We start from the raw sequence: 13,286 nt of genomic DNA, 5'->3' as shown, positions 1-13,286 counted from the left end.
TAGCACCTCTAGTAATATATTTACTGAGAAAAATGGTGACGTGTTCAATACTTATTTTACCCACTGTATATATATTAGTTTTTTGTGTGATAAGACAGCAGTCAGGTGGAACAGCTTTCAGGGGTTTGTCCGTTTCTAATGAACATAAAAGCCTTGCTTTAATTTGCTCTTAACCTCTCACAGATTATTTTTCTCCACTGGGTAATCTCACAGTACACCTGCTCCACATTTACACAGATTAATTACATATTCACACCTGGGATCTGCTCTGTTACAGTACCTACTCTACATCACCACAGACTGATCTTATTACTATGGATGTAAATGAGCTGGGACTGATGGAGCTTGTGATGAGAAGGACAGCTGCCACACTGACCTGGAGCTCTCCGAGCTCGTCGTCTGTCCTCTGTTAGAGCGAACCTCTCAGCCTGGAGAAAGAGACGTTCCAACATCACCATCTCTGCTGATGGACTCTCCTGCTGTGAAAACCAAACAAACACATCTGAAATGAAGGAAGGAATGCATTTTGTCTGCTGACTTTCATACCAGAGTTTTCAATTTAAATGATCTTTGCAATGAGAAAGGGACCATGGTTTTGTTAAGCTCTTAAATCGTATTTCTTTTTTGCTTTCTTTATTAACCAACGTTCTCATAGGTAAACATAGACATGTTTGGTATCTATAGAAACATCAGAATCTTGGCTAAAAACTCATAGAGACCATTTATACGTCGACCAGACACATAAACAACAACCAGTTGAATCTATATGTAAACAAACTGAACAAAATGGCGTCTCGGCAAAACCCGGTCTCAGCTGTTCACCAGTGACTTCTTCACACAAACAACATGTCTGCTGAAAGCAGAGGCCTGACAGATTCTAAAAATATAAGTTTCATCACAATCCAACCAGAATTCACTCAACTAGCAACAAAAAAGAGAAGACCTAGCACTCGGAAAAAAACACTAAAAAAACTCTAAACATGTTTTACACGTAAAGCGCAGCATCACTCACCAGACTTCCGGTTGTGTCTACGTGCCATTTAAAAAATAAAATACAAAATGTGCTGTTTTTGCTAGTTAGCTTACTTATTTATCAAGTTTATTAAGTTTTGTAACTAAAAACTTGAATAAACTCTACTTTTGTAGGTGGAGCCAAAATGTGCCAATCTGTGCCACAAGAAAAAACGCCTAAATATTTTTAAACTAAAACCTCTGTCACTTTGTTGTATTTTACTTCAGCAGCACGAGGTTTTGCACAGGTAATGTCCATAAGTGGATTCATGGTTTTCAAGAGTTTTTAGCCTTATTCATTATACTTTTGAAAAGGTTATATACAGAAAAACCTCAGCCGAGGGGAAAAAAGCTATTTTTTTCTATGTTCCATCCTCAGTATGTCTGAAACAAAAGCATATGATGTGATACTGACACTCCTGATGAAATCTCCCAAGTGTTAGCTTTATTTTGATATCAGGGGTTTTTATGTGGTGTTTTTAGGTGCTGAGATACACCCACTTACATTTGGGCATGATTTTTCGAACACAAACTTCAAGAAAACCCATTGGGGCTACCTTGAAAATAATGTTATACAGGATGTCACCCTCAGTATGTGTTATGACTCTCAGTCACACCAGAATTTAACTGAACATATGTAAAATTCATTGAGTTATATAGCTACAGTATGTCTGTGTTTGCTAAGTTTGAGTAGCTCCAGCCACGTTAAACTTGGTTGATTTTGACAGTAGCTGCACCTCTAATCATTACTTTCTGAGAGGCTGTTCAGATTTTTCATTTCCATCTGGTGATTTGATTATTTGTATTGATTGAACCGTGTGCTCACAGCCATCAGCTGCTTTACAGCTTCACTTTAATTTGATTTATTTATTTAACAGGAAAAGATTACTAAAAATCAAGCCTGACTCAGCATAATTGCTGTTTTACAGCAGGTTCCTGTTCTGCAGCACATAAAACACTCAGAATTACAGCATCACAATCACATCAATTACACCACAGACACAAAGACAAACAAGCATAACAAATTTCAGGAAGGCAGCATTTGCAAAATAGGACGTCTAAATATGAGCACAACAAAAAGTGTCCAGCAGATGGCAGACAAGATTCTTCTTAAAGGGCTGTAGTTTTGAAATGGACTTTATGTTTTGAGGAATGTCATTCCATGCTTTAGTATAAACATAGAAGAAAGACCTCTGGCCGTAACAGTTTTTAAAAGTTGGTAATATCAGTTGTCCTTTTGTAACAGATCTAGTTGAATGACCACTTCCAGAATTTGATTTCAATTCAATTCAATTCAAAAATACTTYATTGATCCCAGAGGGAAATTAGGTAATATACTGTATATATACATAGTATTTGGGCAACAATGCACAGAGAGTTCCATAATTGGCACCTTGGAAGATCTGAAAATATAAATTAATACCACTATACAAAACATAATTCTGAAAAGTCAAGGCATCAGACAATGAAAGAACTGTACAGTGATGAGTCCAACCAGGAAGTTTTTTATGAATTTTGTAGGCCCTGTTGTAGAGMCTAACTATGGGTTCTAAGATTTCATTTGTTGTAAGAGACCAAACAGGTAAACAGTACGACATGGTTGAGAGTATAATGGCATGAAGATAGATATTTGAAACAGAAGATGTCAGATTGGATCTAATTTTTGAATAAACGTATAATTTCTGTTTCAACTTAGTGGTTAAGACTTGTACATGATCACGATAAGTCAAATGAGAATCCAAAGTAATTCCAAGATATTTGTAGGTAGTGACAATATCAAGGGGTTTGTTTAAAAAAGTGGGTTGATTTGTTATATTGAAATGTCTCCTGGGTGAGGAAAAATACATGCACACAGTTTTTTTAACATTAATTGACAAAAGATTATCTTGAAGCCAACCATAAAATGTCTGAACTTTGCACATAACATCAGCCCTGTGTTTATTTAGGTGGAAACAATGCAACATAATATTGCTCAGACTATTGGTTTATAATTGACCACTCATTATATCTTATGGTGACCACAGTGGGTCCAACCAGACCTAAAAACAACCAGAACAAACAATTCCCACCCTGCCAAAACGGACACTTTTACTAAAAGCAGCATTGTAGAGAGGCGAGGTAAATGAAAAATAAAAAACTGACGAATATATTCTTAAGCATAGTTTAAGTATTAATTGCGAGAACCTTTTTTTTCCACAGAACAGAAATATAAAAACACACAAAACATTATCGCCCACATTTGTTTTGATGACTCTTTTATAGATTAATAAAACACAAAATTAAGTTTTTCAAAGATATCCTAAAACTAGTCTGGTCCTAAAACATAAATGTAACATTTGCACATCCACTCAAGCACCAGATGTTTTTCTCTCACCAGCAATTTATTCAGACGCAGTAAACAGGTCAACAACCATTGGGTCTCTGTTTCATTGGCCCAGATAAGATAACAGAACCTTCTTCTCCAGCAGGGAAAACTCCCACACACAAAACAAAAAGTAGAAAAACCACATCCCCTATTATCACCCAACAACCCCTGCAGCCACACCAAGACATCAACTCAAAGAACCAGTATAGCACAATTTACAACTATATCTCCTTAAAAACCTGTTAACATTCAGCGAAATGCCMGCGTGCTGTTTTTCTTTTGTTTTATTTTGTAATGTTGTTTCTGTGTTTCCCTTCAACCTGTGTCCGTGTGCAATGCATCAAAATTGACGTCTAGGCCCTCCTCTTTCGATTGACACCTCATTTGAGATATATGAGAAATGACCAACTTCCGGTTTCCGTCATCCTGGATTTGATTGACTGTAGATTCGGCCAGTCAGCTCCGAGCTTCGTTCCGATGCCACAGCTGTGCAGCCAATCACCGTACCTTTCATTTGGTGTATATATTGAGGGGGTGGGAACTTTATTTAGTGACGGGTGAGGTAAACATGGAGGTCGCCGCCATGTTTAGACAGTCCTGCTACGCTACCAAAGACAGCCACACTCACAGGAAAAYCTTTTTTCCATCGTTTTTTGGCCAGTTAGCTGACTAAACCTGCTGATAAGATGAAAATATATTTGTTATTAAGTGTTTYGAGTGCTTCAAGACAYGGWGAAGTAAAAAGGTTTGGATAAAGTTTGCCCCAGGGCAGCTGTGGCTACGATGTAGTTTGCCATCATCAGTGTGTGAATGGGTGAGTGTGAGTGTAAAGCWCTTTGGGGTCTGGAGGGACTTGATAAAGMGCTCTATAAGTTCAGTCCATTTACCATTTAAAAACACTTCCGGTCKGCCATTTTGAATCGCGAATTTCGTCATATTTGAGGACAAATATACATCAAATGTGAGTGAAAAACAAATATTTTTTGCTGCTGGTGGTTTTTTAAGCTGTGTGGAATGTTAATGCTTTGAAAGAAATAAGGATGTATTAGTGGAAATTGGGCTGAATGTACTCCATTTGGTCTAAAGATATCTGAACATAAATATATATAATATATATTTTTTAATTTAATCATGCTGTGAGTAAATATGGATGGTAGAATGTGTTTTGTGGGGGTTTTATCTTTAATTTGAGCCCAGAGTGAAGTCTCTGTGTTGACGCAATTAGAAATTACAATGTTTTAGACAAACTGTACAGTTTGGACATATTGTACATGCGTACAAATATGCAAATGAGACATGCTGGATTGCACTATGTCTCAAATATTCATATTTTATGCTACTGTTACCAAATTTGAACTGGTAATTGTTGGGAAGTAATATTCTAGCCCAGTAAAAATTGTTTATTGATATCTCATTCCCTTCATGTTCTGTGATACTTTATTAATAAAAAAATAATTTAGGGAGAAAAATATCTTGATTTTTGTGTTTTTCACTTCAATATACTAAATACTAGTTACAGGTACAAAGAATATGACTGCTAAAGTTAAAACATTCAGATTATTAGCTTTAAAAAGAGACCAAGCTTGTGAATTTACTCTAAAGGGTTCAAAAGCAGTACTTCATTTAATTTGTGTACTTTTTAAGGCGTTTCATGGTATTTTATGCCAGAAGGTTTTATTAAGGATCATTACAATATGTTCCTGATTTTGTTGATCCTTTTTGAAAAGTGTGGAGGATCACATTTCTAAATTCAAGAAAAAAAGTTTAAAGATGATATTCTTCGTTTAATAATACAAAGGGGAGTTGTGTGCAGTGTCTTACCTGGGTTTCTTTAACCAGCAGCTGTCTGTATTTGTTGACCATGTCCTTGGTGCGTTTTAGTAGAAAGCCCGACATCGTGTAAAACTCCTGGTCCACTGTGGAAACAGACATCCTGCTCTCAGATTAAATACAGACTACAGGAAGGGTGGAGTACAGAGATACTAAAACCTTGGTCAGTATTAATTTGTGATTTAAATGTGTTTTTAATCACAAAMAGGAAAATCTATAAAACCCAGAAACAAAAACTGAAGCAATATTCAACATTTTTCWTCAACCCAAACTCTCTGACCTAAATGAAAGTCCTCCTGAGTGGGCAGGTGACTGGCACAGGTGTGGTATGGCAGCAAGCGTGTAACAGCATCCTTCAGGGATGGGAATGCTGGGGTTGTGAGCGGGTTTTGCACTGCTCTGTGGTCCAAACATAGATGCTCTTGGAATCTAAAAAACAATGAAAATGCTGAGTCAACATCCAGTTTCACATGTTAAGTCAATTTTCTTAATTTATCACATTTTAAAACAGGTCATAACCAAAGTGCTGTAAAATAACAATCACATAAAAGACAAAAGCAAAGAGAAAAACTGAGGAAATGCATTTAGAAAATAACACAAAAAGTACCACAAATCAGTGTGAACGTGCAGAGATTAAGAAGTCTGTCTTATATTAAAAGGCAGATTGTTCAAAGGTTTGGGACCCATGACTGAAAATGCCCTCAGAGATTTAACCTAGTTTTTGGGATTACCAAAAACAACCAATCATTTGATCTCAATGCCAATAAGAACTAGAAGTGTAAATCATCAGCTTTATCACGATACAATATTACATCGATATGTTTGGATGATGATTCGATATTTCTCTATCACAAAGTCCTTCACGAAACGATTTCAATTCAGTTCATTTCACATGTCTGCGATCAATACAAAGCGATATCATATGCCAGTAGAGCACTTTGGGATGTGGTGGAACAGGAGATTCACATCATGGATGTGCAGCCGACAAATCTGCAGCAACTGTGTGATGCCATCATGCCAACATGGACCAGACTCTCTGAGGAATGCTTCCAGCACCTTGTTGAATCTATGCCATGAAGGATTAAGGCAGTTCTGAAGGCAAAAGGGGGTCCAACCTGGTACTAACAAGGTGTACCTAGTAAAGTGGCTGGTGAGTGTATCTGTGCAATAAATTATAACAAAGGATCTTCTTCTTGAGGAGACTTCGAGCCTTCGGAACCAGTGTAGTCATACTGGACCATTTCTACACAGCCATCATTCAGAGTGTGTTGCTGTATGGCAGCTCAGTGTGGTTCWGTAGTCTTTCAATACAACTGAAGAACAGGATRCAGAGGGTTTTAACATCTGCTCTAAAATCRTGGTCCRTCCAGTGGAGAACAAATTCTTTAYTGTTCAACAAAAAGTTAGTCCTGCTATTAGCAGGTTAGAAACATGGCCACCTCTGGTTCTGTGTTGATGTAGCTGTGTGGTTACAGGATGTTAGTCCCACCTGTTCCGACGCACTGCTGGTGTGAGTGTCTCCTCTATCTGCTGCTCCACAGGACCTGCCAGCTGCCACACAAACAGTTTGTTCAAACAAGACCTTTTAAGAGAATTCATTCTAACTTTGTTACATTCATTAATTTTTTTTTCCAAACCACTGATTTCTTTAAATAAAAATGCATTTAAACTCACAGTGAAACTACAAAGWCATAACAACTGAGGAATTTATTTTGGTGGTGTTGTACCTTTTTTCCACACTGCTTGTTGGTCTGACTGGAGGAACCCTTCGTGGTATCAGGAGGCTCTGCAGGAGAGGGTGGGTGCACACTGAGAGTAAATGTATTACTCTCCACGGCCAAGGCAGCTGTGGGCTCTACTAAACAAAACAGTGATGCAAAACATCAGGTGGCAGAATTATTACAATTCTAATGTTAGCTGTGATGTAGCATTTTAAAATGACAGTGATTTTTTGATAACAAAGCAGTTGAACTCACTGTTTTGTGGGAGCTGTTGGACAGCAACATTGTCTCCGTGTTTGGAGAGAGAAGCAGGAGCAGATATAGGAACAATCTGCTGCTGAGGCACAGAGATGCTGGGACACAGTGGGGGTGGGCTGCTCCGCACTGAACAACAACCTGACGGCTGATGTTGGGAAACCTGGACTTGGGAAGCCGAGGTCTGGGACACTGAACCTTCAGGTCCAGGTGGGGAGGAGAACGTTGATGAAGCTGGTCTGAAAGAATCCTGATTCTGAGCGAGGGAACAGACGAGCTGTTTATTTTCAGAGTCTGAGGGATGAGGAGAAACTTCATCGGACTGGTGTGACATCATCTTATGGTCCTCCTGTTCAGAGACTGTGCTGGTCTGAGGTTGGGTCTTCCTGCTGTCAGCCACTGGGGAAGTCAGCAGCTCCATCGGCACCACTGGYAGCGTTCCAACCAGTGATTCAGACGGGACAGGAGAACTGGGTGTTCGCTGTGATCACAGAAAAAACAGACAGTAGCAGTTAGAGAGATTAACTAAACTAAAATAAACTAAAATAAAAAGTTTTCTTCATTTCTTCACTGTGTCAACTAGATCCAGTATTTCTCAGCCTCCTTATGACCCTTCTCTTCCTTTACACTACATTGGGCTGGATTGCAGCTRGAGAGCTCCTGTCCATCTGTCTCAGGTTAGTGGGCATCATTCAGGAGATTATCCCGTCATAAAATGTGCCACTACGTCACACAGAGTCTCTCTGATTGGCTGACACTCCATATCTAGCTGCAAAATTTCACGTTTTCCAACTCAAGCGTCTGTCACTTTGGACACACTATACGTACATCAAACACTTCAGAACACACAGCAACACTTCTCAGTGCCCCTTGATGCACATCCACCACAGACTTTACATGTAAACCTGATACCCCTGACACTCAAATCTTAGGTCTGACCGCAGCATTGCATGCACTCATTTAAGTTTTAAGTGGTGATCTCYGTTTTGGCATTAGGTTCGAGTCCACATGAGACACCATTCTGGTCCAGATCCGGACTCAAGTCCACCTATTAGTGACCCCTGGTCTAAAGCATTCTTGATCTGAGCTTCAGTGTTCAAARCCTGAAGGTAAAATAGGACTAAATGAGAGATAGATAACTACATCCTGTTCGTCCGTCCGTCCTGACGTCCATCTGTTTTCTGCCGCTAATCGGGTCGCGGGGGCAGCAGCCTAAGCAGAGAGACCCAGACTTCCCTCTCTCCAGACACTTGGACCAGCTCCTCTGGGGGAATCCCAAGGTGTTCCCAGGCCAGCTGAGAAACATAGWCCCTCCAGCATGTCCTTGGTCTTCCTCTGGGCCTCCTCCCAGTGGGACGTGTCCAGAACACCTCACCAGGGAGGCGTCCAGGAGGCATCCTAACCAGATGAACCACCTCAACTGGCTCCTCTGGACGTGGAGGAGCAGCAGCTCTACTCTGAGTCCCTCCTGGATGACTGAGCTTCTCATCCTATCTCTAAGGGAGAGCCCAGAAACCCTGCAGAGGAAACTCATTTCAGCTGCTTGTAGCTGTGTTCTCCTTATTTCAGTCACTACCCAAAGCTCCTGACCATAGATGAGGGTAGGAACGTAGACCGACTGGTAAACTGAGAGCTTCTCCTTCTGGCTCAGCTCTCTCTTCACCACGACAGACCGGTACAACGCCCACATCACTGCAGACGCAGCACCAATCCGCCTGTCGATCTCCCGCTCCATTTTTCCCTAATTCATGAACAAGACCCCGAAATACTTAAACTCCTCCACTTGGGGCAGGACCTCCTCCCCGACCCAGAGAAGGCAGCCTACTGTTTTCTGGCTCAAGACCATGGTCTGGGATTTGGAGGCACTGATCTTCATCCCGGCCACTTCACACTCGGCTGTGAACCTCTCCAGTGAGTGCTGGAGATCAGGATCTGATGAAGCCATAGGACCACATCATCCACAAAAAGCAGAGATGTGATCCTCAGGTCACCAAAAAGGATCCCCTCAACACCTCGGCTGCTCCTAGAAATTCTGTCCATAAAAGTTATGAACAGAATCGGTGACAAAGGGCAACCTTGGTGGAGTCCAACTCTCGCTGGAAACRAGTCYGACTTACTACCGGCAATGTGGACCAAGCTCTGGCACCGGTCCTACAGGGACCTAACAGCCCTTATCMATGGGYCTGGTACCTCATACTCCTGGAGTACCTCCCACAGGAGTCCCCGAGGGACACGGTCGAACATCTTCCCCAAGTCCACAAAACACATGTAGACCGGTTGGGCAAACTCCCACGCACCCTCCAAGACCCCGCTAAGGGTGTAGAGCTGGTCCGCTGTTCCACGACCAGGACCAAAACCACACTGCTGTTCCTGAATCCAAGATTTGACTACCCGACGGACCCTCCTCTCCAGKACCCCTGAATAGACCTTACYAGGGAGGCTCAGAAGTGTGATACCCTATAGTTGGAACACACTCTGCAGTCCCCCTTTTTAAATGGGGGACCACCACCCCGGTCTGCCAATCCAGGGGAACTGCCCCCGATGTCCACRYGATATTGTAGAGTCGCGTCAACCAACACAATCCCACAACATCTAGAGCCCTAAGGATCTCYGGGTGAATCTCATCCACCCCCGGCGCCCTGCCACCGAGGAGCTTTGTGACCACCTCAGTGATCTCGGCACCAGAGATTGAAGAGTCCGACCCARGGTCCTCAGGCKCTGCTTCCTCATTGGAAGTCATGCCGGTGGGATTGAGGAGGTCTTCAAAGTATTCCGCCCACCGACCCACAACGTCCTGAGTTGAGGTCAGCAGAGCACCATCCCCACCAWAAATAGTGTTGGTGACGAACACCACCCCCTCGTCCCCCCCGAAACGCCGGATGGTGGACGAGAATTGCCCTGAAGCCATACAGAAGTCTTTTTCCATGGCCTCTCCGAACTCCTCCCATGCCTGAGTTTTTTTGCCTCAGCGACCACCCAAGCCGCAATCWGCTTGGACCTATCGGCTGCTTCCGGAGTCCCACAGGCCAAAAAGACTCAATAGAACTCCTTCCATAACTACATCCCATTATCAGTCAAACATAACAGATCCTGTTTTGCATCATCGCTAAATCAAAATAATTACTACAAAAGAACTGACCTGCTGCAAATGTTGCATAAAGTCCTGGTTCTGACTCGTCGMTGGGGTGACCTCTTCCAGAACTGGGTTCAGGTTTGTTGGGGGAATCAAAGGTTTACGTACCTCCACGGCTGAATTAGGGCCACGTTGTGGCTCAGGTGGGGGCTGTAAAACTGTGACTACAGGAGGAGGTGAGGACCGGAGTCCTGCAGCCGTGGACTGGACGAAGACATGTTGGACGCGTCCAAAGTGCTGGGAAGAGACAAACCCTAATAAAACACTGACACAAAGCTCTGTCTTTGTTTGTCTTGTACTTCAAGTTTCCCTCTTTTACATTTAATGTTGGGTTGCAATAAACTAACAGCTGAAGGACAAAAATAGTCTTTTAAAAACCTGGTGGCCTTTTTTAGAGAAAATAACAAAAGGCCTGATCTAGGAACAATTTATRGTTGTAAAACTGGATTGTTGTGGAACTCTAAATGTCTGATCTGGTCTGTAATATCATATGATCAGCCATACTATCTGTGAAATAAGAAACTGAGATACATCAGTTTGCAAACCCTTAAATTTCGAATAGTCACAGTTTTGATAACATTGTCAATTTATGAAATTCTGTTCTTTTGGTTTTGTTGTGCCACAGACGTTTAGTGGCACCCCACATAGTCACACATTACAGAATGTCTGCAGGCTCCACTGCTTGTTCATTCCTTAGATTGGCAAATATTCTGAAAGCTAGTGCATTTGTGTGTTTTTCAGAAAATGTGGCGACAATAACATAATTCAAAGTGAAACTGCAATGAAGCTAAAATCTCATATGGTTATTTTATTCTTTTGCAAAAAAGGTCAATTTAAATTCAAGAAACCCTACAATATGAGTAAGTAAGAATCTAATCCACCATGAGTGATGCTTATATTATACAAGAATTATTTTGTGCCTTATTCCGTCAAACTCCTAAACCAGAGGAGGAAATAATGAACTCACCAGTGCAGATTACATTTTAGCACATTTAATTATTATGAATATGATATATGAATGTTTATGATGTTGTGATGTGTGTTGTTTTTATGGGAGGCATCAAACAGATCATGTAAACTAAATTTCTATTTTTTATGGACAATAAAGTTTTTATCTTATCTTAAAGTCAAAAAATGTATTTAAAACTTATTAGAAGAACAGAAAAGAAGGTATAAAATTAGTGGGTGTGGAGTCTGATAATCATTCATCCATGTGGAGCTCACCTGTTGGAGCTGGTGGAAAGGTTCCTCAGATCTGCTTCTGTGGTCTGGAACAGACCTGTCAGGCAGCAGGACCACAGAGGCCTGCTGGAGGCCCAGCTGGCCTTCTGGCACTGCTGCCCGTGGAGCAGGGGGGGCCTGGGCAGCAAAAGGCAGCCCCTGAACAATAGAGATGGAAGGAAGATCTGGGGGAAGCACACCTGAACTGTTGATCAAGGTAATGTGGTTCCCCAGAGCAGGACTGTGGACCAGCGTAGCTTGTGGTCCCTGCCCTCCTGGAGGGTAAGCTCCAGCCAGCTGTGCTGGCATCTGGAAGACAGCGGCAGGGCCAGACTGGAGCTGTAAAGGTCCTGACAGCACAGTGGCCTGGCCAAGTAGCTGCCCTGTAGGAGTGCTGAAGACCGGCCTGAAGTTCAGCTGCCTTTGGGGCACAGCTAAGATCTGAGAGCTGTGGCCAGCAGAGGGGGGCATGCTGTGGACTGCTGGGTCCTGGTGACTGGGCTGGAGCAGAGATGGAGCTGCTCTGGCAGGCTGGGCAATCGTAACAGGAACCTGGCTTGGAAGAAGAAACTGGTTCTGACCTTGAAAGAGTCCCTGAKGCTGGATCACAAAGGAACTGCCCTGGTTGAGCAGCTGGAGGCTGACAGGTTTAGAGAGCTGCTGTGCTGGCTGTGCCTGTGGAACTACAGGGTTTGGGCCTGGAGACAGTAAAATATTAGGCGAGGCCGTCCCAGGGACAAACGTAAGACCAGGACTGGGTTTGGGGCTGATTTGAACTAGTCTGGGCTGGATGCTGATGGGTACTTTGGGTTGGATATGAAGAGGAGCCCGCTGTAAGACCAGGCCTGGTGCTGCTGCAGCTCTCAGTGTCGGGGACAGCCGGGGGACAGCTTTGTGTAAAACCATTTTGGAGCCTTGAGCAGGACTTAAAGAGAAGGAAGTGTCAGAAGATGGGGCAGGAAACACGTTTCCAGGAAGTAGTCCCATCAGCTGAGGAGGGGCAGCAGSTTTCAGAGAGGGACAGCCTGGCCCAACAGCCAGCAGGGAGGGCTGGGGGGGCTCCACTGCTGACTGCGTGTCTCTGGGCACTGCTGGAGGAACGGGCAGCGTCACAGACTTGGGGATGAAGGGAGTGGATGGAGAAAGAAGAGGGGCTGGTGAGTACAGGGACAAACTATCCCCAGCTTGTGGCAGGTCTGCTTCCAGAGCCATGGTCTGCTCAGTGATGTCAGCTTCCTGCAGACTCTGCTGCAGGATATCACACGCCCCCACCCCCTCCTCAGTCAGGTCCCCTTTCTTTGCCTCCACCAGTGGGCCATCCTGCACAGCCTGTGGGTCCTCTCCGCCTTCTGGGGATGACAGGAGGGCGTCATCCAGAAAGGACAGATCCACACACCCAGATGGAGGAGTGTCTGGGGAATCCCTGTCGTCCCCCAGCAGAGAGACGGGACTCTGTAGACAGAAAGAGACAACAGAGGAGACAGAGAAGGCATGGGGGGTGATTAGTCAGAGTAAATGCTGTTTAAAGGGATCCCTGATCAGTTGTAACATTAGACTTTATTTTATAAACATATATTTTAACTGTAAAATAAAGGCTGTAAAAACACTGTAGGCTGTTTAGTTTTTATAATTTTTAAACTAAAAGTTTAAAAAATATATTTTAACACGGACGGGGCCATTTTATTTCCACACAAAGCATTCTGGGTAAATGATGACGTGGATAGGTCCTCGGTGAGAAGCTGCTAGCGAG

At 42.9% G+C, this 13,286-nt stretch overlaps 1 protein-coding gene across 1 annotated transcript in view; it reads right to left on the bottom strand.

Annotated features, from left to right (window-relative positions):
• Window positions 1–13,286, bottom strand: part of si:ch211-168d23.3 (glioma tumor suppressor candidate region gene 1 protein) — a gene marked incomplete in the record, with an annotated part of 23,958 nt that overhangs the window by 3,243 nt on the left and 7,429 nt on the right. Inside the window, 8 exon segments of the mRNA XM_014033023.1 lie at window positions 377–479; window positions 5,198–5,292; window positions 5,487–5,635; window positions 6,696–6,757; window positions 6,934–7,064; window positions 7,183–7,663; window positions 10,322–10,552; window positions 11,540–12,988. Of these exon segments, the coding sequence (XP_013888477.1) occupies window positions 377–479; window positions 5,198–5,292; window positions 5,487–5,635; window positions 6,696–6,757; window positions 6,934–7,064; window positions 7,183–7,663; window positions 10,322–10,552; window positions 11,540–12,988 (2,701 nt within the window).

The sequence above is a fragment of the Austrofundulus limnaeus genome, unplaced genomic scaffold (assembly GCF_001266775.1).
Source record: "Austrofundulus limnaeus strain Quisiro unplaced genomic scaffold, Austrofundulus_limnaeus-1.0 Scaffold1601, whole genome shotgun sequence".
Lineage (NCBI taxonomy): Eukaryota > Metazoa > Chordata > Actinopteri > Cyprinodontiformes > Rivulidae > Austrofundulus > Austrofundulus limnaeus.
Note: the sequence above shows the minus strand (reverse complement) of the source record. Positions and strands in the feature narration are given on the sequence as shown.